The sequence below is a fragment of the Sminthopsis crassicaudata genome, chromosome 3, assembly GCF_048593235.1.
Source record: "Sminthopsis crassicaudata isolate SCR6 chromosome 3, ASM4859323v1, whole genome shotgun sequence".
Lineage (NCBI taxonomy): Eukaryota > Metazoa > Chordata > Mammalia > Dasyuromorphia > Dasyuridae > Sminthopsis > Sminthopsis crassicaudata.
Genome location: NC_133619.1, coordinates 397735365 through 397761044, shown reverse-complemented (window position 1 = coordinate 397761044; position 25680 = coordinate 397735365). Strand labels below are relative to the sequence as shown.

At 41.8% G+C, this 25680-nt stretch overlaps 1 protein-coding gene across 1 annotated transcript; it reads right to left on the bottom strand.

The window, feature by feature from the left end:
• Positions 1 to 297: 297 nt before the first annotated feature.
• Positions 298 to 24021, bottom strand: OAF (out at first homolog). The gene is made up of 4 exons (XM_074302546.1): positions 23105 to 24021; positions 2841 to 2975; positions 1747 to 1927; positions 298 to 1418 (listed from the first exon to the last, which is right to left on the bottom strand). The coding sequence occupies exons 1-4, from the start codon at positions 23348 to 23350 to the stop codon at positions 1141 to 1143; spliced, it is 840 nt and encodes a 279-aa protein (XP_074158647.1). The 5' UTR covers positions 23351 to 24021; the 3' UTR covers positions 298 to 1140.
• Between the last annotated feature and the right edge of the window lie 1659 nt (positions 24022 to 25680).

The window sequence follows — 25680 nt, the reverse complement described above, 5'->3', positions numbered from 1 at the left end:
TCTACATAAATGTGTGGCTATTATTAGTTATAATATTTCAAACTTAGAGCCCAGACACCTGCTTATACTTCCCCGTGTATCTTCTATATATCTCCTCGCTCGGTGGGAGCACAGAGTAGACTTTATTAAAAACTAATAATAATAAAAAATATTTGAGTCTTGAACTTTTCTGGCCCAGCAGCAGGACTGCATGGCATTCTTTGAGCACCAGGTGGCAGTATTGGCTCAAAGTTATGGCTAATATGCGATGAAACAATGAGAGACCCCACCCCAAAGTATATGACCCATTCACATTGATAAAGTAAAAACTTCTTTTATTTCTGGTACAAATGATAAATACTTTGCATTAAAAATCTGGAACTCAACCCTTTCCCTTCCCCTCCCCCCATTCTTACAAAAATAATCTTATCAAATGGAAAAAATATTGCTGGCAATCACACTGGTTGGCTAGGTTCTGATCTGGCAGATAAAGGCACTGTGGTTGGGTAGGGGAAGGACTGGGGAGCTGGCTCCCACCCCACCTGACCCCCTATACCCATATTTCTGGATTTTTAAGGGGTGGGGATTATGGCTTGTGATTTTTTCTGGCCCTCACCCCTCTTTCCTTCTGTATCTGAGTAATTCACTGATGTCACCTGTTATTCCTACCCCCCCTGCCTTTGGAAGGGGGCATCCCCTTCTTGCTGTAGTGTGGAGGGGGAAACTATCAAACAGAAGCCCCTTGAGGAAGGGATTTGTATGGGTTCCTCCTAAGTAGGAAGAAGTGTTTATGGAGGAGGAAGAGGGATAGAATAGAATGGATTCATTACACTTCCCCTTCCTCTCTCCCCACCCCTACAGGGTGTTCTTAAGGTTTGAGACTTGAAATGGTCACATTTTAATTACTTGAAAATGACATATGTAAAGGGAGGAGGGCTAGAATGGTCTCTTCCCCTCCCCTCACTAAAGGAGCAGGGAGTAGGGAGGGGAGAAGGGGGGGGGGGTCTCGTGTTAACCTCATCCTATTTCACAGTCATAGAGCAAGGGGCCTGAGACTCCAGATGGGATGAGTGAGGAATGGAGGGTTTGTAGCCCCTTTCTATGCTCCTGAGAGAAGAGCCCCTCACCTCACTCCTCCCCAGCTCAGCGCCCCTGCCCCGGTTAGGCGTCCTCATCCCAAAGGCAGAGTTGTTTCTGGGGCACATAATAGTCAAAGTTATAGCTCTTCTGACAGCTCCGGATGCCACACTTGTAGGAGGTGAGGCGGCCGCTAGGCTCCCGACTGTGGCAGTACTTGAGCAGGCAGGGGTACCAGGCTAAGTTGAACCCGTAGTGACAGAGGCAAGGTTTCCATCGGTCGCCTACCAGCCGACATCGCCGCAAGCTGGAGAGGTCAGCGGGCGGTGAAGGCAGCATTTCAAACATGGAGCCATCGACACCTGTGGGAGAGGGAGATAGAGGAAGAGGAGGCAGCTGTGAGCTCCTAAGGCTCCCCCTTGCAGCAGCCGACTAGCCCATTCCCTGTTGTCCTGAATACTGCTCAACTCTCGTTTCTCTAAGAAGCATTCTCCCCCAGAACTACATGACAATCCATCTCCTTAGCACTTAGAGACTCTCTGAACATTGCCTTTCTGCATGCATTTCCAAGTCTCTGTTGTTTTTTAATTGTCTAGTTATGTATGTAGCCTCTACCCTTAAAAAAATTCCTCCTCCCCATAGTCTATGACTGGGCTGCAGGCCCAGTGCTGCAGATTTTATCTCTCTGACCTCTGTCCAACCAGAACTTGACGTCCTCTTCGCGGGTGTAGATGGCCTCTCGGGCTTCGGCACACACGTTATGGATGTGAGGGCTCAGCCACGCTGCCTTGCTGAAGTTGACTGCCACGTCCATGTGGAGCTGCTCCAGACCCCTCACCTCCTCCGCCTGACGCACCGCCCGAGGGTTTTTCTATGGGCAGGGTGAGGGATGGGGAGGAAAGAAAGTGGGGTAAGTGTCTGGGGGTCCACGTGCTTCCTTTTCCTTTACACAGTTCATACACTGTCCCCCAAAAGCCTCATCTGGGTCTATTCTCATCTCTCGCCATTTGAATTTTGGGACTATAAACATTCATTGTAGGCTTGGATTGGTTTTGGAAGTGAGCTGGATACCAGCAGGATGAATCTATTCTTAATACATACATATATATATATATATATTTATATCTAGGCCACTAATGGGATTTATAGGAACTTCTGACGGGGAGTCAGAAGAGTGGGAGACATGGTTTCTACCCCCTTTCTTTTGCTTTGCCCTCTCTGAATAGCTTTGGAGAATCATCCCATTTTGAATCTAGAAAAATGGACAGGCAATGGCATATGGGTAAGGAGAAGATTTTTATATATAGTATTATGGAAGGGCTTAGGGGAAGAATACAGGGATTTGAGAAACATTTTATTCATTCATTCATTCATTCATTCATTCATTCAGCTGAGGCAATTGGGGTTAAGTGACTTATCCAGAGTCACATAGTTAGGAAGTGTTAAGTGTCTGAGGTTGAATTTGAACTCAGGTCCTCCTGACTCCAGAGCTGGCACTCTATCCACTACACTATCTAGCCGGCCCTGAGAAAGATTTTAGAATGCAAGGGCATTTGGTTGGAACAAGGAGTATAAGTTTAATAATGGACATGAGGGCTAGAGTATTAGGACACACTGGATTGGGGGAGAAGCTTGGGTCCCAAGGTTTGGGGGCCAGGGTGAGTCGGGAGGTTAATCCATGGTGGGCTGGGGGGTGAGACTTTGGGGGGTGTGGACTTGGGCTTGAGTGGGTAGTTGGTCTGTCATGGATCTGGGCATTTAGGATTAGGATTTGGGCCCCTTACCTGCCGAAGTTTAGCCATAGCATCACTGGGGATAATCTCGTTGCGATGTAGCCTTGTAATGAAGCAGAGAGCTTGGAATTGACTCTGACCCTTCTCCAGCTCACCCAGGATTAAGGCTCGGAAGATTTTTACATCCTGATTGAGGAGAGGAAGAAGAGAGTGGGAAGAGAAAGGTAGAGGTCAGTGGGGTCCATCTTTCCCTTCCATAGATAACACGGAGATCTCAAGACTGGACTTAGGAGAGAGTCCCAGAGACCACTTAGAAAGTGGTCCTTGTTCAGCTTTGGGGGAAGAGGCAGAACTTCTCCTGCCTAAGTGCCAAGAAACTTATTGTTAGATTGATCAAAAAGCAATTAATTTTTTTTAATGACAATCATTTATGAAACAGTTTGCTGAGAGTTTAAGGTCTTCAAATTTCATTTAAAACATGAGCTAGGAAAAAACACTTTCAAGCACACCAGATCCTTTTGGATCAGACCATGCCACAGGCTTTTCAGTCTGGAAAAAAAGTTTCCAATGAAATCATTAAAGAGGGCAAAGCTTCCACCAGAAGAAAATATTTCATTTTCCAAGTATGTTATATTCCATCATCTAGACAATCTCTAAGGTCCCTTCCAGTGCTAAAATTCTATGACTCTATAACTTTCAATTATCTGTACATCAATTATTCATAGCAAATTCATTCACTCAACAAACATTTATTTTACTTGGAGATTGGGTTCCCACCTCCCCCTGCTCATTTGTAGCTAGAGGGAGAAGAGAGGTCAGGGCATCTTAGGCAAAGGGTAAAAAGGGGTTTTTAGGGCAGCAAGGGGCAGGTGTTGCAGCTGCTGCTTTTCTTCCAGCCCTGATGGTGACAATCACTTCAGAGACATAGCTGGTATGAATTACCCTTCCCTTTTACTTCCCCCTTCTCCAGATGGGGCTGTTAATGGCATTAGCAGCAGGTCAAGAGTCCTTCCTGTGCATGATTCACAGTCTGCATAATGACTCAGAGTCAGGGGCAGAAGAAGGAAGGCATAGCTAGGGGCAGGGACTCTCTACTGTGTTTAGAATCTGCAATCTAAACTTCTTAGCTTGATATCCAAGGTTTTGATACTATAGCTCCAACTCACTTTTTCAGCCCTGACAGAAACTATTCTCACATAAATCCAGCTCTTCCAGCCAAATTGGTTTATTTCTTCCAATATGATGCATGTGTTCTGGCCTCTGGGGTATTATTTATATTTGGCTAGTGTCTCCCCTCCACTTGTTAAAGTCAAGTTATCCTTCAAGGCCCAATTCAGGCCTACCCCATCCATGAAACAGTGGCAATTTTCCAAAGCTTTGCTGAGACCTCACTTTTGGACTCTTCGCCCAGTGCACCACTGGATCTGGTCTTCAGCACATGGGATGCGTAGCATTCATACTTAGAAGGGACCTTCGAGGTCCCCTGGTCTAAGCTTAGAGATGAGCACAATGAGATCCAGGGATATTAATCACACAGTGAGTAAGCATCAGAAGCAGAATTTGAACTCAAGACCTCTGACCCCAAATCCAGTGCTCTTCCCCAATAAACATCTTTGGTCTGGATTCAGGAAAACCAGACTCTGAATCCAGCCTCAATTATTTAATAGTTGAATGACTCTGGCCAAGCCACTAAGCTTCTGTCTCCCTTAGTTTCCTCATCTGGAAAATGGGGCTAATAGTAGTAGTATCAACCTCACAGGGTGGTTGTGAAAGTAAAATAAGAATGTATGTATAAAGTTGTTTGCAAACTTTAAGGCACACATAAATGTTAGTTATTATTCTTATTATTATTTTTACTGACTATAAGCTCCCTGAAGGCTGATATTTTCTATTACTTGATCCCCTTTTCCTAGCACTGTATCCCTTTTTCTAAGGTCCCAGCCCACTCTCTGCTCAGTTCCTGCTGGGTTCACCCTGTGCCAACAGCCGTGAGCCTCTAGATGCTGGGTGGCCATGGCCAGGCCCATCCAGGGCCCTCCTTGGCCATCCGGTCTGTCCAGGGCTCTGTCCTAGGACTCTGGGGCTTTCCATGCAGCAAAGCTGGCCTCTTTACTTAGCTGAGTTGTTTTTCCTAATTAGAATGTGAGCTCTTTGAGAGTGGGAACTGCCTCATTTTTCTATTTTTATTTCCCGTACTTGCTTGGCATGTAGTAAATACTTAATAAATGCTTCCCACTCCATTCCACAGTGCCTTCATACCTAGTATGCCCTCAAAAATTACTGTTAATGATGATTCTATAGGAAATGTCAGTGGGTGGGGGAAGAAAGAAACAATTGCTGTCAGCCAGTGAAACCTAGTTTATTTCTTAAGTGTTATTCACTTCTGAGCTGCTTGTAACCTTCACAACATTCCTGGCAGTGTGGGAGCAGTACATTTTTTTTCCTTTCTTCTTTTCTTTCATTTTAAAAACCCGTTTCAAAGATGGTAAAACTGATGACCAGTTCTGATATTTCCTCTCCCTTCCCAATACATCCTAACCAAGATAATCTCTCCCATACAGAAGGAAAGGTTCTAAGTCCCTCATGATCCTGGAGACCTGAGAGGGAGGTGAATCAGAGCTGAAGGCTTGTCTGGCCTCCTTTCAACAGGAAATCCTTTCTCTGATAACTAGCTCTTGGAATCTCCTGGCCAAGCCAGTCTGAGCCATCTGATCTCCCCCCCTCCCTCTCCCCTACCTTCTCCCTCTCCCTCTCTCCTCCCATCTCTCTCTTCCTCCTTCTTTTCTCCTTCTCTCCTCTCTGTCTCTCCCTCTCCCTCTCTATCTGTCTCTCTCCTTCCCTCTCTCACTGCCTCCCTCCTTCTTCCTCCCTCCCTCCCTCTCTCTCCCCCCTTCATTCAGGTCAGTAGGAGTAGTAAGCAGAGGCTAAGCACTTGAGATGGCTAGATTTAATTTCCAGGGCTCATCTCTTGCCAGGTGAAGCCAGAGCCAGATTTCCTATCCTAAGACTTGAGCCAGAAAGATATGCCAACTGGTATCAAAAATCCATCTCAGCATTAATTTCAGCTCCTTCCCTTTAAAAATAACTCTTCTCAATATATTTATAGCATTTTTTTTTTTAAAAAACAATGCTTCGGGTACATTCAAATCATCTGAGGCACAGGGAACATGGACTGGCCCTGTAACATAATCTATCCTTCCCAGCCTGAAAGAGGCATCAAATAAATTTCAAATTAGAGGGTGCAGAGAAGAAACTAAATTGTCTTTCTCCCCCTCTTTTGTTAACAACTCTGACAGAAAATCTCAGCCCCCTAGGACTCTGTGGGAGTGTAATAACATTTTTAAGGGCATTTGGCCTTTTCTTTCCCTAATTTAAGATATAAATCCTTAACATTATTGCCCATATAACCTTCTGTCTTGATGTCCTCTATTGTTCTGTGTAAATACTAATAATCTCATATTTACATAGTACTTTAAACACTGTTCACAACAACCCTAGAAGGCAGGTGGTGTGTATAACCTCCTCTTAACAGATAAGGAAACTGAGGCTTTGAGAGTTTAAATAACTGCTCAAGGTCACATAGCTAATCAATGAACCCAGCTCTTCTGTTTCCAAGAGTAATGCTATATATAGCATGGTGAATTTGTAAGTTCCTGTTGGGTATATGTATATTGAATAATTTCCTAATTAAGTGCTTAGGATGAGGATTCTGAGGAAGATGAGACACCAGAAAATGTCTCTTAAGAGAGAGTAATATTTCCCTCATTCTAATTTCACTCCCTTTCCTAAACCTCTCCAAAACACTGAAAACACTCTATTTTCTCCTCTTTCCCCAGAGAGCCAGTTATTCTCCTCTGAAGAACAAGGCAGTTTTTGCTTTTAAGGGATATAAGTTTGGAATCTATGCCTTATCACGCCTGTCTCTGAAGCATCTCCTTTTCTTGACTTTACGTCCTCCTTCCCCCATGACTTTTCCCATCCATCACTAGTACTGATTTCCATCCTCACAAAAGGACCCCAGGGACACAGAAAATATCTGGCTGGATGAAGAGCTTGCCTGGTTCCCAGCCTCCCACAGGGCTCCCAACTTCCTCCCTGACTGGGGATTTCCCAGGCTGATTTAGAGAGAAGTAGCCTCTGAAGCCCATGCCAGGTAACAGAGGAAAAGTGGGTGGTTTTTATCACCAGAATACAGCAGATGGCTTGTTAGTTTTCTCTCTGAATGGAAGGAGGACATACCTGTAGGCAGGTGGGAAAGCCTCAGTTAGCTCTCTTTTTCCAGACATTTCCAGGCATCTCCAGAACAAAACCACCACCATATGGATTTTGTGTAATTGGGAAATACTAACAAGAAAGTAATCAAATCAATGCAGAGGGTGAAAGTGTAGGTTTTACACAGCAATGAGGTTGTTGGGTATAATGGGAATAATCATGAATCTCCCCTTATTCTCCCATAAATGTGTTCTGAAAGAACCTAAGTGGAGTTTAACTGAATTTCCCTAAGGAAAGGAGAAGGAAGGGAAGAGAGAACAAGCATCTATTAAGCACCTTCTATTTGCCAAGCACCATGCTTGCTATTAAGCACTTTACAAATATGATCTCATTGATTCTCATAGCAACCTTGGGAGGTAGGTGCTATGATTACTCCCATTTTCCAAATGAGGAAACAGAGGCAGACAGATTAAGAGACTTGCTTAGGGCCACACAGCTAGCAAGAATTTGAGGCTGGATTTGAATTCAGGTCTGACTGACTCCAGGTCTAGCAGCAAGCACTTGATCCACTGAACCACTACTTAACTATCTCACTGGGCACATCAAGGAGTCAGGAGCACTGGTTCAATGCTCAAGGACTTGGTGTTTTGGGATGATGAAATGGCCCTTATTGGCCACTTAGCCAATTTTCTGCATTATGTTTTCCCCTCTTGAACAGAGGTGATTAAATAGTGATCCTGAGATCAATATTTCCATCTTAGAAGGAAATATGAATTTTTGAGGATCAGTGCTTCCAGGTCCTTTGTTCAGTAGTAGCTTCATTGCAGGAATTATCTGGGTAACTAAAAATTTTTCAGAGAACATGATCACTAACAAGAGGATGAGCTGAAACTCAGATATTTATTTTATTTATTTTTCCTGAGGCTGGGGTTAAGCGACTTGCTCAAGGTCACACAGCTAGGAAGTGTTAAGTGTCTGAGAGCAGATTTGAACTCAGGTCCTCCTGAAGTCAAGGCTGTGCTCTATCCACTGCGCCACCTAGCTGCCCCCAACTCAGATATTTATTAAGCCTCTACTATTCATTCATTCAATAAATATTTATTTAGTACCTACTATATTTTAAGCATTTTACAAATATATCATTTCATTTGATCCTGGACTTTGAAGAAGCTGTTTGGAAATGAAAAGTTGTGAAAGTGAAATGCCTATTTGACAGTGTCACTCAGTGTCTCATGGTTTAATTTTTTTAAAGTATCAATCTCCAAGAAGACTATAATTAGAGTTATAGGTTATTGTGTTTTAAAGTCTTTTTCAATATATGCTTATAAATCTTTTGTGTTTTAAATACTCCTTTTTAGTGGAAGAAATACATGTCTTTTACCCGATCTATATTGTACCTTGGAAACTTTTCTAATCCCTCTTGGAGGGAAGGCCATAGGGAGGAACTGAAACTAAACTTTCTTTTAAGTGATATTTCTTAGGATTCCCTGGGATGGGGACGTAAAGAGATGACAAGAAAGTGAATAACTTCTTTCTTCCACAGTTAGGCTTTTCACCTTCCACTGAATTTGGTCCAAAGGGGCACATAGAACTGGGGGATATTTAGGGGACCAACATTTCAATGTCCCGGGGATCAGCACTAATTTGTTTATATACCACTTTAATAGTGTTAAATAGAGGAAGAGATCGTAGATTTAAAACTGAAAGGAACATTAAAGAAAATTTCATCCAATATCTCATTTTACAGATGAATAAACAAAGGTTCAAAAATGGCAAATAATTTGGCCAAGATCATGCAGGTAATATGAGATTTTAAAAAATGAAGTCTGCTTTAGAGAATACCAAAAAGATTCTAAGAAGTGTAGTTCTCCCTATAGAAATAACATAGCTCTGTACTTCTGCTACTTGGTTCTTAAAAACTCAATGCACATAAAGTAAAATAATCATCAAATCTGTTTCATGCCAGTTTAAAAAAAATAAAACAGAAGAGTTCAATGAGTTCCATTGAATCTCAAGAGTTCAAAGAGTTCTATCAATGGAACAGACTAGACAGGCAAGACCTAGAAGCAACTGAACAGGGTGCTAGTGTTCCATGAATCCAAGAAGAAAAAAGCTGGGGGTTAAGTATCCCTTCCTCTAAGAATTTCTGGGAAAATGGAAAGCAGTTTGAAAGTAATTAGTTTTAGAACAACATATTATATCACATTCTATAATAAGCTCCAAATGAATACACAATCCAAATTATAAAAGGTCACATGATTTTAAAACATTATAAGAAGGCATGCTGTACAACCTGAGGGAAGAATTCTTAAAACAAGCAGGGATAGAAGAGATCATAAAGATAAAATAGACCATTTTGATTATCTAAAATTAAAGAGCTTTTGAAGGAACAAAATACTATCAAATAAGAGAAGAAGCTATTGATTCAGAAAAAAATCTTCACATAAAAATCTGATAAGTTCTGCTATACAAAATAATTACAAAAAGGATAGATTTAAAGGGAGAAACAATAAATTAAGATTATATGAAAGAGATATGTGACATTCCCCAAGAGATAGGCAAAGATATGAATATTTTTCAGAAGATATACAAATGAGCAACAAAGAATGATCTAAATTACTTATAATAAAAGAAATTAAAATGAAAACAATTCTAATGTTTCGCTTCATCCATAAGATTGGCAAAGATAAAGAAAAATGAAAATGATAAATTTTAGAGAGACTTTGGGAAATCACATATAACAATGTATTGCTGGTGGTGCTGGGAATTTATTCAAACTTTCTAAAACCCAATTTCTAAACTTTCTAAAATCAAACCAGAAAAAGTTACTGAACTGTACATATCTTTTCACCCTCATGATATTAATAATAGACATATATCCCAAGGAGTTCCCATCAAATGGGGAAAGGATTAACAAATAATAGTTTATGAAAATAATGTAAGAAATGACAAATATAAAGAATTCAGAGAAACCTTTATGAACTAATACAGAATTCAGTAATAAGAACTGTAAGAACAATTTTATACTGGACTATAAAGGAAAATAACTGAGAGATATCAGAATTCTAATCAATGTAATAAACAATTACTGACTCCAGAGGACTGATGGGGAAACACATCTCTTTCTTCTCGGTAAAAAAGTATTTGACTGTAAACATAGGTTGTCAGATGTGGTCAATATGTTGATTTGTTTTATTTGACTATATTTCTTTGTTGTAAGGGAGGGTTGTATTGGCAGGGAGAGGGTAGGATGAGGGTGAGGGATGTCATTGGGAAGTGATGTAAAAACAAAAAGAATCAATATAACTTTTTTTTTAAGTTCACAGACTTTTGCCTTCAATACAGACGTTCAGAAGGAGCAAATGAAGTTCAGAGGCTAATCAACATAGTCTCGGTCACACAGTGAGTCCATGGTCCAGAGATGAAAACATGAACGTCCAATACCAATAATTCCGTTTCTGTGGTGTTTAAAGGTGTGCAAAGCACTTTGCTCACAACAATCCTGGGAAGCAGATGGCTTGAGCATTTTTATCCTGACACTCAGATGTAAGCACTAGGTAACATACTAAGTGTCAGAGCTGATATATAAACTCCAAATGTATTTTTCTTGTCATTATGCCATACTGCACCCTAAAGTTCAAGTCTCCACAGTACAATGCCTTTCTCCCCTACTTTCTTTTTTCTAATTATAGACAAGAGATATCCATCACTAAGCTAATGATGTTCAACCCACTGTTTCAAAGGTGACTGCCATTTCTTCCCATTCTGGCCATATAGTCTTATCCAGCCCACTGCTGAACTTATAGCCCCACAAAAACTCCTAATTTCCCCTCTTTCAAAGATATTCTTCTTCTATTAAGTAAGCAGGTTCAGATAGCTTCAGTCTCTATGAAGAGGGCTCCTTCCTGATCCCTTCCTTTCTGTCAGCTGTCTAGGCCTTCCCTGAAGCCCCAGGGTTGGTGGTCTCCAGTCGCTATTACAACTTGTCCTGCCATCCTTTCATGCCCTGAAGTAATGGCTTCATGGGATCCAACTTATGCTCCCAGTGTGGGAAAAAGCTTTCTTGTCTTCTCCAGCCTACAAGAGGCAGTTCTGTGCCATGGTCTTTCCCAGGCTTCAAAGGAACTTGCTAAGGGCATAGAGTTGTCTCTTTTGCCTTTTTTGCACTGAAGTTCTTTTCTATTTAAACCAGGGGCTATATTCTGAGTCAGCCTTTTCACAGAACTTTACATAAACTCTCACGCTCTCTTTCTGCCTCTGTCTCCATCTCTGTATCTCTTTCACACACAAACAACTTTTTATGAATATCTTGTTTTCATGCCTCCTTCATCTTTCAGCATTTTCCTTTCCTCAAACTAGAAAGCTATCCCTTTTTAATAAATAATCAAAACAAAAAGAAGAAAAAATAGTTCAGCAAAATGAACCAATACATCAACTGAGTCTCACAGTCTCTACCGTGTTCCATACCAGAGTGATCTCTCCCATCTTAAAAACAAGATGCAAGGAGGGAGGGGAGACCCACACTTACCTACATGTTGTCATATCCATACAGCCTGACACAAGAGGTCTTTAACATTTTGTTTCAGAAAGTCTTGTTCACTCTGCCTCTCTTGGGAATGCATTCACATGAATACATGGTCTCTTTCACACTCCTACAGATAGTCTGTCTCCCGCACATTCTCTAAGATGATTTCTCTCTTGCACAAGTCCTCCCAGTTTGTCTCACATAATATCTCACACAGATAGCCTCAGATACAGTCTCTCACATGTAGTTTGTCTTAAAAGTCTCATTTAACTTCTCTCTTATAGTTGGTTTCACATGCACATTCACTCTTCTGCTCTGTTTCACTTTCAAAAAATTTATTTCAGTGATAGATCCTGTCAAATACCTCTGAGCATTCCCAAATACTTTTCCTCTTATGGTCTCATACAAATATTTTCTCTCCTCTTTCATACTCTCTTATGTCCTCTTCTCAAATCTAGAGGTGTTCCCAAATGTACATTCTCTCATCTGTTTTCTCTTCACACACTCACACACACTCACACTCAATATTTTTTTTTTTTTTTGTTAAAGTCAAGCACGTCTCTCAGCTCCTTCACTGGTCCCTCCCACTCTCTATCACCTTCCCTTGCTTGGAGCTATCTCTACCCCAATATTACTCTCTTCTCTTCTTAAGTCCAAGCCAGACCCAATCCCTCAGAACACTCATTCTGATAGAGCATATCTGGAAACAGGGTCTGTCTACCACAGACATGTCATCTCACAATCATGCTTTTGACAGAGGAGTATCGGATAGAAAAGGGGTGCTTGAGGCTAATTTCGGAAAGACTGGAGACTTACATGAATTGATGCTAAGTGAAGTGAGGAGAACCACAGCAATAGATTACATGATGATCCACTCTGATGGACTTGGCTCTTTTAAAAAATGAGGTAATTCAGGCTAGTTCCAAGATTTGTGATGAGCCATCTGCATCCAGAGAGAGGACTATGGGGACTGAAGGTAGAGCACAACATGGTATTTTTACCTTTTTTGTTATTCTTTTGTTTGCTTGGTTTTTTTCTCATTTTTTTCCTTTTTGATCCGATTTTTCTTGTGCAGCATGATAAACATGGAAATATGTATGGAAGAACTGCATATGTTTAATCTATATTGGATTATTTAGTGTCTAGGGGAGGAGAGAGAGGGAGAAAAATTTGGAACACAAGGTTTTGCAAAGGTGAGTATTGAAAACTATCTTTGCCTATATTTTGAAAAATAAAAAACTAAAATTATAAAAAAGAAAGGATGTGCTTGGAATGGGTAGCCCAAATCAATCTAGTAGAGTTTATCTTAGGGAGCATGGTGTGCATGTATGTCTATATGCACATATGTGTGCACATATGTGCATATCCTTAAAGTCTGCCTGGGTGGGCTTCGAGCCCTTCTCTGTGCCTGTAGCTCAATTTTCCTCCCCCACTCCTCTAACTTCTCAGCAGCACTTCTCTGCCCCTGGGAATCTTCCTTGCTGTCAGGCTCCTTCCCATCACACTGGGGCGCGTGATTTTTGTGCCAGAGTTGAGCCAATCTAAATATTTATTCACTCTTTTCTGGGCTGGGGCAGCTTTATGCGCTGGAGGGGTAGGATGGTCAGGGGCCTCTCTTGGGTAGTCACCCTAACTGAGTGATGCTGGGAGGGGGGGCAACCCCAGGCAGGGCCAAGAGACACACGGGACTCACTGAGTGATGGGCAGGTATCCAGCTGAGATGGCAGCTGAGCTGAAGAGCATAGAGACATCCTCCTGGAGAGTTCTGCTTTGCCCCTTCTAGAAGAGCCAGGCTAAGGGTTAGGAGAGCTTCTGAGAGTGTCTGGAGCTCAGATCACTCCTTATCACAAAGAAGTGGTTCATCAGCTCAAAGCACAAATGTCCACACTCCTCGGGGCCGTGTCACCCTGGATAGAAGCTCTTTGTCGGGGGGCTCTGCTAGGATGAGTGGCATTTCAGAGACAAGGGCCTGGAGTAGGGCCCCCTGGCCTCCAGAGAACTTGCCCTCCCCCAACACCAGTGCTCTGTCAGCCAAATCCCAAAGGTCGCTACTGTCCAGACTGTTTTGTCAAACAATGGGGGGCTTTATGTGGATCAATTATACTCCATTGTCTTGCTGACTCAGGGCTTCCCAGATCAAGACCTTCCCTTTTCTCTCCCCCAAATTCCCAGCAAGGAGGCCCTCTGCATTCCCTGCTGAAGTGACGTGAAAATGTCCAGTTAGGCAATTCTGACAATCTGTTGAACTCACCAACCTCTAGTCATCCAAAAGGATGAGCTAAAGAATTCCTAATCTTTTCAGAATGAAGCAGAAAAAGAAGCTGAAACTTCTAAGATCACCAGATGCATCTCAGTGATTATCTGCCATGACTTTCTGTAACATTTGACACGTTACCCCATCACCCTTACTACTCTCTTCTCACACAAAACTACCTTCCACTGACTTTTCTATCTGTATCTTTCTTGTCTTCATTCCTCAGTTTATAGAACTTTGAATGTTCGAGCTACAAGAGTCCTTGATAATCATCTAATCCTACCCCTTTATTCAATGTGACCAAGCAATTATTAAGGACCTAAAGTATCAAACAGGGTGACAGCTGTGTGTGCCTATGAAGAAAAAAAGGAAATTCCTACCTGCAAGGAGTATACATTCTACTAGAGATATCAATACAAAACATATATGAGGTGATTTTGAAAACAATTTTTTTGGGGGTAAACAGGAAGCCATAACAACTAAGTGATCAGAAAATACCTTATTTAGGAATTTCTACTCAAGCTGAACCTCTATAAAAAGTTCAAGGCAGCTAGGTGGCGCAGTGGATAGAGCACCAGCCCTGAAGTCCGGAGGACCTGAGTTCAAATCTGGTCTTAGACACTTAACACTTCCTAGCTGTGTGACCCTGGGCAAGTCACTTAACCCCAATTGCCTCCAAGGGGAAAAATCCATATTAGCCATGTTGATTTTTTTTTTAAAGTAAGAAAAATTAAGAGAAAAAAATATGCTTCAATCTGCACTCAGATTTCAATAGTTCTCTCTGGAGGTAAATAGCATTGTTCCTTATAAGTCCTTTGGAATACCCAATCTTTCACAGTTACTCTTCATTGCAATATTGCTGTTAATGTGTATGACATTTTCTTGGTTCTATTACTTCAATTTGCATCAGTTCATGTAAGTATTTCCAACTTTTTTACTATTGACCATTTTTTATAGGATAGGAGTATTCTATCACAATCATAAACCAAATGTGGCCCCATTCCCAAATTGATGGACATCCCCTCACTTTCCAATTCTTTGCCACTACAAAAAAGATGCTATAAATATTCTTGTACATTAAGGGTCCTTTTACTTTTTCTTTGATCTCTTTAGGATATGGACCTATTAGTGGTATTGCTGAATCAGAGGGTATGCACACTTTTATTACCCTTTGGGAATAGTTCCAAATTGTTCTCCAGAATGGTTGGACCAGTTCACAGGTTTTCACATCCCCTCCAGCATTTATCATTTTCCTTTTCTGTCATATTAGTCAATTAGATGAATATAAGATGGTGCCTTAGATTTGTTTTCATTTGCATTTCTCTAATAATGAATGATTTAGAGCTTTTTTCATGTGACTATTGACAGCTTTTTTTCTTCTAAAGATTGCCACAAGAGCAAGGGAAGAAAGGAAGGGAAGTAAGGAAGGGAAGGAAGTGAAGGAGAAAAGGAAGGGAAAAAAAGGAGGGAGGGAATAAAAGTGGTTCTCAAACTTATTGACAACAGGACCTTGGAGAGATCGCTACTTCACTTTTTAGAACCTCAGTTTCCTCATTTACAAAATGGAGATGATAATATTAGGACTGCTGAAGAAGGAAATGGCAAACCACTCCACTATCTTTGCCAAGAAAACCCCAAATGGGGTCATGAAAAGTCAAGACACGACTAAAAAACCACTGAACAACAATATTAGAACTGCCTCCCTCATTCAGGCAGTTATAAGGAAAGTGCCTTGTAAACACTTCAGTAGCATGTGAATGGGAACTATTTTAAAGAACAATGAGAATTATGATGATGGTGGGAGTATCACAACTGGAAAGTCTTCCATGATGAGCTACTGTGGGAATTCTTCTAGCCTTACAAATCTGAAAATTTCTTTAGACATACATAATTTACTTTCTACCTTAAATCTTAAAAGTATGCTAGGGGTCCTGGACTTGGATTCAGAAAGATCTGAATTCAAATCCTGCTTCAGACACTTCCAAGCTGTGTGATCCTGGTTTAGTCATTTGCCTGCTGAATGTTCTGCCTCAGTTTCCTCATCTATAAAATTGGAATAATAGCACCTATTTCCTGGGGTTATTGTGAAGGAAAAATATTTATAAATCCCTTTGTAAATACAAAAATATACTACAAATACTAATTATTATTATTTTATACACATACTCCTTTTACACAGAGCCTTTCCCTGAATTCTCCAGTTGTTGATGTCCTCTCCACTCTGTCTGGAATTACTTTGAATGTATTTTGTATTCATGTTGTGATGTTCCATCTTTTCTCCCTGATTATCCTTCTAGAAACTACTTCAAAAAGCAAGAACATTTTTGTAGCACACAGGAAGACAGTGCTTTGTACATTGTAGGCAATTAATAAATGCTGGTTAAACTGAGCTGAATTGAATTGAACAGGGGAAGCTAGAGTCTGTCCTGGACTTTCTCATCCCAGGCCTCTTTGTGCTTCCAGCCCAGTCCCCTCTAAGCAGTCTCAGTAGGTTGTACCTTGCTATCTATCCTACCGGCACCCACCACCCACTTTGCCTCCAGCAGCAAACCTTGACCCAATGCTTGAACCAGGAAGAGATGTTAAGAACCTGCTTACTCCAGGTGAGTGGGAGGGGAGTGGGGGGATATCAGGGTGTGGTAGTGGGAACTATGCTTGCCAAGTTCCAAGAATAAGCTACTGGATCTCACTGGCCTGTGGAGGTTTTCCAAAATTAACCCTTAAAAACTTTATCAAAAACAGGACTAGAGACTTTGCCCAGCTAAGTTTGTTGATTCCTCTTTTTGGATGGAAACTGGGTGGTTCCCTCACTCCTTTATATATACTAATAGCCAGCCCTGTGTTCTGCTTCTCAGGGGCAGGGGAAAAGAAGGAGGAACTTAGAGGTACAGTTCCTGCTCAGCAGCAGTGCTGTTTGGGAGGCAGGAGATTAGTACCATAGCTTAGGAGGTCCCGGTGTGTTTGGGAACACTCATGGGGGAAATGTTAGAGAAAGAGCAAAGGCAGCATAGAATGAAACATCTGCCTGGCTCAAAGAAAAGGAAACTGGGAATAATCAGGGAAGGTGTCCTGGACATAAGGAACTGTGCTTTAGGTTGATATAGGAGGGGAATTAACAACAACAACAAAAACACCAACAAATATTTATATAGTCTACTGTGGGTCAGGTACTATATGAAGTAATAATATTTATGAATATTATCTCATTTGATTCTCACAATTTGAGAGATGGATATTATTATTTTTTATGGATGAGGAAATGGAAGCAAATAAAGACAAGAGATTTGCTCAGATTTATGCAGCTAGTAAGTGTCTGAGGCCAAATTTGAATTCTGGTCTTCCTGACTCTGACTCTTTCTCTAAACACTGTGCATTTCCTCTAGAGGTAGCTGCCCAGAAGCCCTGGGCTTAAATCTCAACTTTGCCCTTTGCTCTCTGTCTGACCTTGGACAGATCACTTAACTTTTCTGCATCTTATTTTATCTGGAAAATGAGAGGTGGTAATGGATGACCTCCAAGGTCTTTTCTAGCTCTAAATCAAGAGCCCAGGGCCTCCTGCCCTTAATAGGCCATCCCATATATCCCATGTCACTGTCTAACTTAATTACATATGGGTTGCTGAGGATGAGAAAGAAAGTAGAGGAAATATCTCTGCTTCAAACAATAACAACAATAACTAATCGAACAAAACTAAAGCACAAAACTCCTATTAATTTTCTATTACAATGTCATTTTTTTGGTCCCCTGTGAACTTCTGTTCTCAGTTTGTATTAAATTAATTTTCAATTCATAGATGCATAGAACATCAGAACTAGAAATAACCTTAGGCACCACTTAGCTAGTTCTCTTGATGTTTCTATTGTTTATATTTTAGTTATTCCTTGTAATTTCCAACCCTTTTCTTAGGGAGCCAGAGCTCCCCAAGGGCAAGGATCATTTGTGCCTCTTTTCTCTGATCTCTCCCAGTATATAGGATAAAGCTCATAAGGACCCAATGACTTTTCATTCTCCCTAAGTCACTCAACAGACTCTAGCCTTAATCTGGCCCAATCGACATCCACCATATTTTTCTGATGATTGCAACTTCATCTGGGATCTCTTCAGTCAACTAGCCTCAAGAACCACCTTTGGGGAATCTCAGAGAACACTCCTTCCCAATTATACCACTCCCTTACCCCTGTCCCACCCAATCTTGTCCAGTTAACCAAGCTGGGACATGATTCATCCCCTAGCCCACAGCTAGTCCCATTGCCCCTTTGGAGAAGGGAGGAAAGGGAAGTAGGCCAAGATTTTCTAAAGGATTTATAGGAAAAAGATGAGTTGGAGGCCTGAGGATATGCTTGTTATGAGGTATGGATTATTAGATGTGTAGGTAATTATACACACATATGAGTCTGATTACATAAGAGGGTCATTATGGGGAGTGTATCCATTATGAATTAGAATTATTATACATAAAGGATTTAATTTAAGGTTCAAATCCTAGAGGGTCTTTATATGAAGGATATACTTTGTATAGGATAACTTTGACCATACTAGGCTGACTCTATTCAGTTTGTATTGACTCCACCTATAAGTAACACGTATTCATATCTCAGACAGAAGGAAAGCTTAGTTCTAACAACTCCTAAGATCTTATCATCAAAGTCCATCCAGCCCATATGAGAACAAGAATCCCATCTAAATATTATCAACAAGTGGTCTAATCAGATTTTCTCCTGAAGATTGAGATATTTCATTTCTGGACAGCTCAAGTTCTTAAGAACATTTCCCTCTTAACTAGTCTTCCAGTGGCTTCCATCTACTGATTCTATCCTCAGGGGCCATGTAAGAAGTCAACTCTTCTTTCATTTGATAGTATTTAATATCTTGGAAGACTAATCATATCTTATCTAAATTCACTCCAGATTAAATATTCCCATATCCTTTATCCAAGTCTCAATTGGCTAGCTTTGATTCATCTCACCAGCCTAACTATCCTCCTCCATTTATACTTTAGCTTAACAGTTCATATTTAATCCCCACTCTCACTAGTCCCCTACTTTCCTTCCACAGTCACAAGAGGAGAAAATGATCATTCTCAGCTAAGATGCCAAAGCCATTAGGTCTCAGTTGAAAGAGAAGGCATTTAATCTATTCAGAACCTGATGTAATAATCTCTAAAAGATTTCAAACAAGTGATCATTCCATTTTTGACTGAATAATTGGGAAACTTACTATTTCCAAAGATAGTCCATTCTACTTTTTGTCATAGGAAGGTTCTTACACTGAATCCCCTTATTCTTGAGCTTCAGAGAACAGGAATATCACCCAGCAGCTAGAAGTAAAAACAGGAGGCCATGAAGTCCAATCCCATCATTCTATAAATGAGGAATCCTAGGTGCAAAGATTTTAAATTACTTGCCCAGAGTCATGGCTAAGTAAATGCCTGAGGTGGGATTTGAATAATTTGAAAATGGAGTCTTCCTAAATCCAAGCACTCTAACCACTATAATATGATAACTCTTAAATTCCCAAGAGAATCAAACAAAAATAGAGAAATGAGAAATGGCCCCAAGTCCAGCTTTAACCACTATAATATAATAACTCTCAAATTCTTAAGAGAACCAAACAAAAATAGAGAAATGAGAAATGGTCCCTAGTCTAGCTTTAACCACTATAATATGATAACTCTCAAATTCTTAAGAGAACCAAACAAAAATAGAGAAACGAGAAATGGAGCATTACATTTTTCTTCAGATCCACCACTGAATATTCATTAAGTCCTTTCACAGAATTATAGATTTAGAGCAGAAAGGAACCTATTTTAAAACATCTGCACAGAGAAGTGAAGGGATCTGCCTAAGTTTTACAAAGATAGCAAGTCTCTAGGAAAGTTTAAAACTTAGGTCCTCTAACTTCAAATCCAAGTACTGTTTCCATTGTTCTTATACTTTGAACCTAGGTCATAGGAACAGGCCTTATCTTCCTTATCATTCCAGGTTACACATGATAAAGGGGCAATTATGATTATACTGATTCTAAGACATGGTACAACGGTGATAATTGCATAAATTCTGGAACATGTCACATAGTATATTGATCATTTTTATTATATATGAACTTCAGATGTTCATAGGATCACTGAACTAGAACTGGCTCTTTCTCAATTACCCATTTTATAGATGATGAAACTAGCACTCAGACAGAGGTTGGTTGATTTGCCCAAGATCATACAAGCAGTCACAGAACTAGTATCTGAAGAAAGATCCTTTGACTCCAAAGCAGCTCTTTCCATTTTTCCCCCAAAGCTTATGTTGTATGAAATGTGACAATTATGAGACTCATGCGTCAATGCAGCCAAAGATCTATGATGTCCCTCTATGTTTCCATCAAAAATTTCACAAAATGCTGTGGGGAATATATATATATATATATATATATATATATCAATCATCCTTAAAGTATTACTCTTCTGGTGATAAGCCTTTATGAGCTGAATGATGGTCCATCTTTCATCAGATCTATACTTTCAGACTTTCTAAGTTCGGCAGAACTGCCCCACTGATATAGCCTTTGTGTGCCTCTCTGCTATCACGAGGCATTAAAAGTAATGTTTGAGTGGAGATATTAGAATTAAAAAGTGATGGAAATCATCGTAGATGAAGAGGGTAGTTTCCCCCAAGGAAGGACTTTTCTGGGCCAGGAAGCAATCAGAGGAAAATGGAAAATTGAGTTCACCAAACTAAGGGCTGTGATCTCATGGAGCCAAAAATTCAGTGGAGTCTGGAACCAAACGTAATAAACAAGAAAAGAGTTTGGCAAAGAAGAATTTGCTCTCTCTTAATATTTTGTTGGAGTTAAAGTAATAGGGTGGGATTAGAATGAGTTCTTCTAACTTTAATTGCTGACTTTGCTGGTTGACCTTGGGTCAATGGCTCAAACCTCTCTAGCCACAACTAATAGGGAAGGAAGGTCATTAAAAAAATGTTTCACCATAAAACATAACTAAGTTCCTAACTCCATTGTTTCTCAGCAGTTTGGGGAATCTTAAACACTGTTTCCAGAGAGGTGTGTATACATGGTAAAAGCCAAATATCCTTGTGGCTTTTTCCATCAGAGAAAATTATTTCCTCAGGAGAGAACTTTCTGATGAACAGCATTCTGACATTCCACCCCCCCCCCAAAAAAAAAAGGAGGCAAAGGGGTGGAGACTCTAAAAACCAAACAAGCAATAAATCCAAAGAAAAGTCAACCATCCAGCTTCAAGGGATAGAGTCCAAAGTAAACACACTTCCATAGCCAGTGGACAGGGGTCATAAAAACCCCCAAAAAACTCCTGGGCTTTCACCAGCACCGAGAAGGTCTGCTTTAGTAAGTAAGAAACCTCAGTCTCCTATTCCAGTTCTCTTACTTGCTTATGAAACTGGAGCTGCCAAGTTTATGAATCCCCAATCTCTGGGTCAGAGGCTAACTTGAAAAACAGACTGTAAACCTGGATTGCAAAGCCTTAGCCTCAGGGGTTGCAGCACATCAGGGGTTAAACCAGCTAAATTCAAATGGACTCTGCAGCTGGGCCTAGGGCTCTCCAGGCTACTCCCCCAATTCCCTGCCCCCTGCTCCCATCCCATTCCCCAAGCCTCAGCCTCCACCCCCTCTCCTCTCTATTCTCCAGGCCTCTCCTCTCCCTTCCCTCCAGGGCAAAGCAGTAAAAAGATTAAGTGTTGGCAGCAGCTAGTGGTTGTAAAAACGAGGCCCAGCTTCCCTATCCCGCCCCCTTTTACCTCAGCTAAAAGGCCTTCCCTAAGACCTCTAGGCTGACCACTATGGATAGGGAAAGGTGGGCTCCCACTTCGCCGGGAGAGCGTCAATCTAATATTCCTGCTCCTGGACTCGAAGTGAAAAGCAGCTGAGAAGTTCCAAGGGATGGGAGGAAGCTAGCAAGAGGGCTACCCTAGCCCTCTGGGGCCGGCCTGTGGGTCGAAGAAGGCTCTGAGCCAGACTTTAACAATTGACAGAGAAGAAGGATTGGATTCTATTGTTTCTAGACTTCAGAAAGGTCCCACTACTCCAGTGCAGAGTGCCCAGAGACTGGTCATTCCCAGGCTTTTTTCCCCCAAAGAGGATGTGAAATGGGTAGCCTTGGCTCAAATTTTCCCACTTCCAATTAGCCAGCTTGGTCACTGGGGATGCAAGACTCTTATCTATGCTAGACCTTCTGTGACATTCTAGGTCCCTTCTCTATCCCACCATGGTGGTTGTGACAGAGTTCCTTGAGGGCTTTATTTCAGAGCTCAGGTCCCAGGAGGCATACTTGAGGAGGGATCAGGAGAGATGTCCTAAGACTGTTAGCCTTTCCCGTTACCTTTGGAGGTTCCATGTCACATGAGGTGGGGAGATCTTAGGAAACCTCACATTTCAGATTATCTCCTACCTTTTTTATTTTTGTTTGGGATTCCTGTCTGGCTGTAATTACTCGACAGTAAGCAGACTAATTTCTTCTCTCTTTCTATTCCTCCAAAACCCAATTCTTTCCAACCTCAGGGCCAGGCCAATTTAAGCCTCTGTCTCCAACTCTGACCCCCTCAGCCCACTTAACCAGGCCTCTTATCCTAGGCTAGTACCAATAGGCATGTCACTCCAAGGCAGGAAAGCTGATAGAGGAGGACTGCCCAGTGCTTCTCCCTGGAGGAAAAAAAAAAAAAAAAAAAAAAAAAAAAAAGGAATGACTCTCCTACAGGAAAAAAGGGCGGAATCTTGGGACCCTCTTCCCAGCACACTGCTTTAACTCAGAACAAGATAAGAAAGAGTGTATCTATTTTTATAAATAAATTCAGGAAAGAAACTGGGAAGAGAATGATAGCCCATTTTAAACCTCATCTCAATTCCTTCGTTCTTTATGAAGAAAGTGGGACCCAAACACTTTATCTAAAGTCAGAGACCTAATAAGTAGTATATTGAGGGTAGTAGCCATGGTTTGTTCAGTCTAACCTACCCCCCTCTCCTAATTCTTTATCCAGTACTTGATTGAACTCCTTATTCAATTATGATATAGTCATAGAAATTCAGTATTGGAAGGGACCAGAGGCCCTTTAGTAGAACTCCCACACTTTACAGATGAGGAAACTGAGGTTCAAGTAGATTAAAGTAACATTTGGAATCTCAGATAGCTAAACTGTCAGAACAAAAGTTGGAACTCTGGTCCTCAGCCTTGGAATTCCCCGCCCCACCAACACTGGTACTAGAGGACCCGCTTGAGCTTAAGAAGAGGGAAGATGAAATGCATGAAGGGGTGGGGGAAGGCACAGGTGAGAGGGAGGTAGTGCTGGGGGGCTGTTCCCTCACCCTCTTGAAGTCTGCAGTGAAGGAGATGAGGGTCCCGTCGGTTTTATGCAGCTCCAGGCTGATGCAGTCTGCATCACTATCAGCCTGAAGACTTTCCTCCGTCACCTGGCCATCTGGCAGTCTCACTCGGACCTTCAGCTCGGACACTCCCGAGGACGCCCCGGCCGGCGTCTGCAACCCAGGGATCAGCAGCAGCAGAAGCAGCAGCTGGGGAGGATGCGGGACTCTGCGCCCGAGGGAGCGCATCCCCGGGGGCAGCAGAAGCGGAGTCAGCCGCTCCCCTTCTTAGCCCCGTGGGCCCCCTCCTCACCCCAGACGCACGAGTCGGGGGAGGGGGAGGAGTTGCCAAACTTTGGCTGAAGTTGGTACCAAGTTTGGAACTGGGGGTAGGGAGGGGAGCTGGACCCCCTCGGGGGATCTGCCTCTATCCAGCGGTTCGCGCTGGGCACATGGACAGAGCCTGGGAACGCTGCCAGTGCAGGAGAAGCTGCTCAGCGTATCAGAGCGGGAGCCCCCAGGGCATGGCCGGTTGGCCAATCTCTCCCCAACCCAGCTGTTCCCTCAGTCCCCGACTCCCGCCCGCTTTAACTCGGTTCTGCACTTTTCATTCAATCCCCCGTCACTTCCTTCAGAAAACAGAAACCACAAGGACCTGCCTTAAAGAGACAGAGCACCTCCTAGCCCTTAAAGGGCCAGCTCTGGTCCACGTAGCAGCTCTCCAGAGTTTAGGCAACCTGAGGAAGGGGAGGAGGATAAGGTTAGGGATGAGTGTGCTGATTGGGCCGAGACGGCAGGGGGTTCGGGGGGGGCGGTTGGCAGCTGGAAAGAACTTTTCCCACAGAGTTTTCCAAATTAATCTCCCTCCTTAGAGTCCCAGTCATCTACCCGGCCCCTGTCAAGATTTCACTTTTTTGGCAAATCTTTTCCTCCCAGCCTGAGTGAGATGGATAGGTTCTTACTTTTCCCCCATTGGACAGCGAAATGTTAATAGACTCCTGGGGACCGACCGAGGCAATCTATCTGCCCTTATCTCCCCCCACTCTGTTTTCCTGACCCTCCCTTACTACGGCCCCCTCCCCGTTACCTTCGTGCTTCATTCATCGTCCTTCTAGTCCCCATCTCCTGCTCCCTTCCCCCGTCCCCCCCCCACACACTTTGACTTGCTCTATCCCGGATCCTTGGGTAAAGGATTGAATTGAGGATCTCTCCTAAAATAAACTGACAAAATTCAGAGATGCCATGTTATATGAGGCGGGGTTTCCAGGGGTCTGGGCAGCTCCCGATCTACTCCCATTCCGGGAAATGGAAAAGTACCCAAAGGCAGATTTCCTCTCAGGCTTCCAGGAAAAATCTTACGGTTGGCTTTCTGTGTACTTTAACGAGTAACCGCACTATAAGTCCGGGCAGTCAAACTATGTTTGGCCTTTGCATCTTTCCAGCTGTATGACCTCAGATAAGTCATTTCTGAAGTGCCTTGATTTTCTCATGTGTAAAACTAAGGGAAAAATACCTGCTCTGACTACAATAAAGGGCAATTCTGAGGATGAAATCTATTCAAATGCTTGGAGAGTTTAAAATGCTAAAGATTTTGGAAAGAGCACTAGACTTGAGATTAGAAGATTAGGGTTCAAGTCACAAGTCTGACAAATTAACTGTGTGGCCTACAAGAAAATATTTTATTTTCTCTGACCTTTAGTTTCTTTATCGCAAAATGGAGGTGAAAACACTGCATTATCTCTTTGGGTTGTTTTGAAGAAACCATTTCCTAAAATGTAAATCATTATATAAATCTAGGTAATTATTATGAGACAAATATAAAGGATTATTATCCTGCAACCCTGCTTTATGGAACTACAAAGGAGTTTAAAAGGCATTTTTCTGCCATACAAACATACAGTCTAACTGAGGAGACAAGACTAATATATATGAAATTATGCTAGGACAATCAATAGAAGACAGAATATAATTTAGGGCCAGAATGTATAATACTTTGAGGGAGTCCTACCCTTTTGTTGGACAACTGGAAGACAGAGACATTCTTTCACTTTTATCCCAGAATCCCCAGGGAAAGGAGATATAGGAAAAGAAATTGACCAGAGCTCATGAAATTTTTATTTTTTTCTTCTGGAAAGTACCAGATTTCGAAAAAGCTAGATCCATAGAGCTCCTGTTTATCTACCCAGTCTTGGAAATAGGATTTCCTGAGTGTATCTACACATGGACCTCACCCACATTTCCTAATATCTCCACCCTCTCATGATCCTTATATTATTAGCATTTTTCTTTAGCCAGCTATTTACTTTCTTTTCCCTAGAATACAATGTGCTATAAGTGTGATGTCTTCCTGCATTAAATGTGTGTATGTGTGTTCAGAGAGAGATAGAGACACATACACACAGTCACACACACACACACACAGAGGGAGGGGAAGAGAAAAGAAAGGAGAGAGACGGGGACAGAAAAAGGGAAGGAAAAGAAAGGAAGAGAAAAAGAGACAGAATTCCTACCAGCAGGTTTCTCAGAGACTGTTCTTGAGAAGGTTCTCCAAATCAGTCCATGTCTATCCTTATGGGATC

Excerpts from the sequence above, each read along its gene's own strand:
- OAF (XM_074302546.1), bottom strand. The coding sequence starts at position 23,350 with ATGCGCTCCCTCGGGCGCAGAGTCCCGCATCCTCCCCAGCTGCTGCTT. Across the intron at positions 2,976-23,104 it reads TCACTGCAGACTTCAAGAGG|GATGTAAAAATCTTCCGAGC; the intron begins GTGAGGGAACAG and ends CTCCTCAATCAG. Across the intron at positions 1,419-1,746 it reads CAAGTTCTGGTTGGACAGAG|GTGTCGATGGCTCCATGTTT; the intron begins GTCAGAGAGATA and ends CCTCTCCCACAG.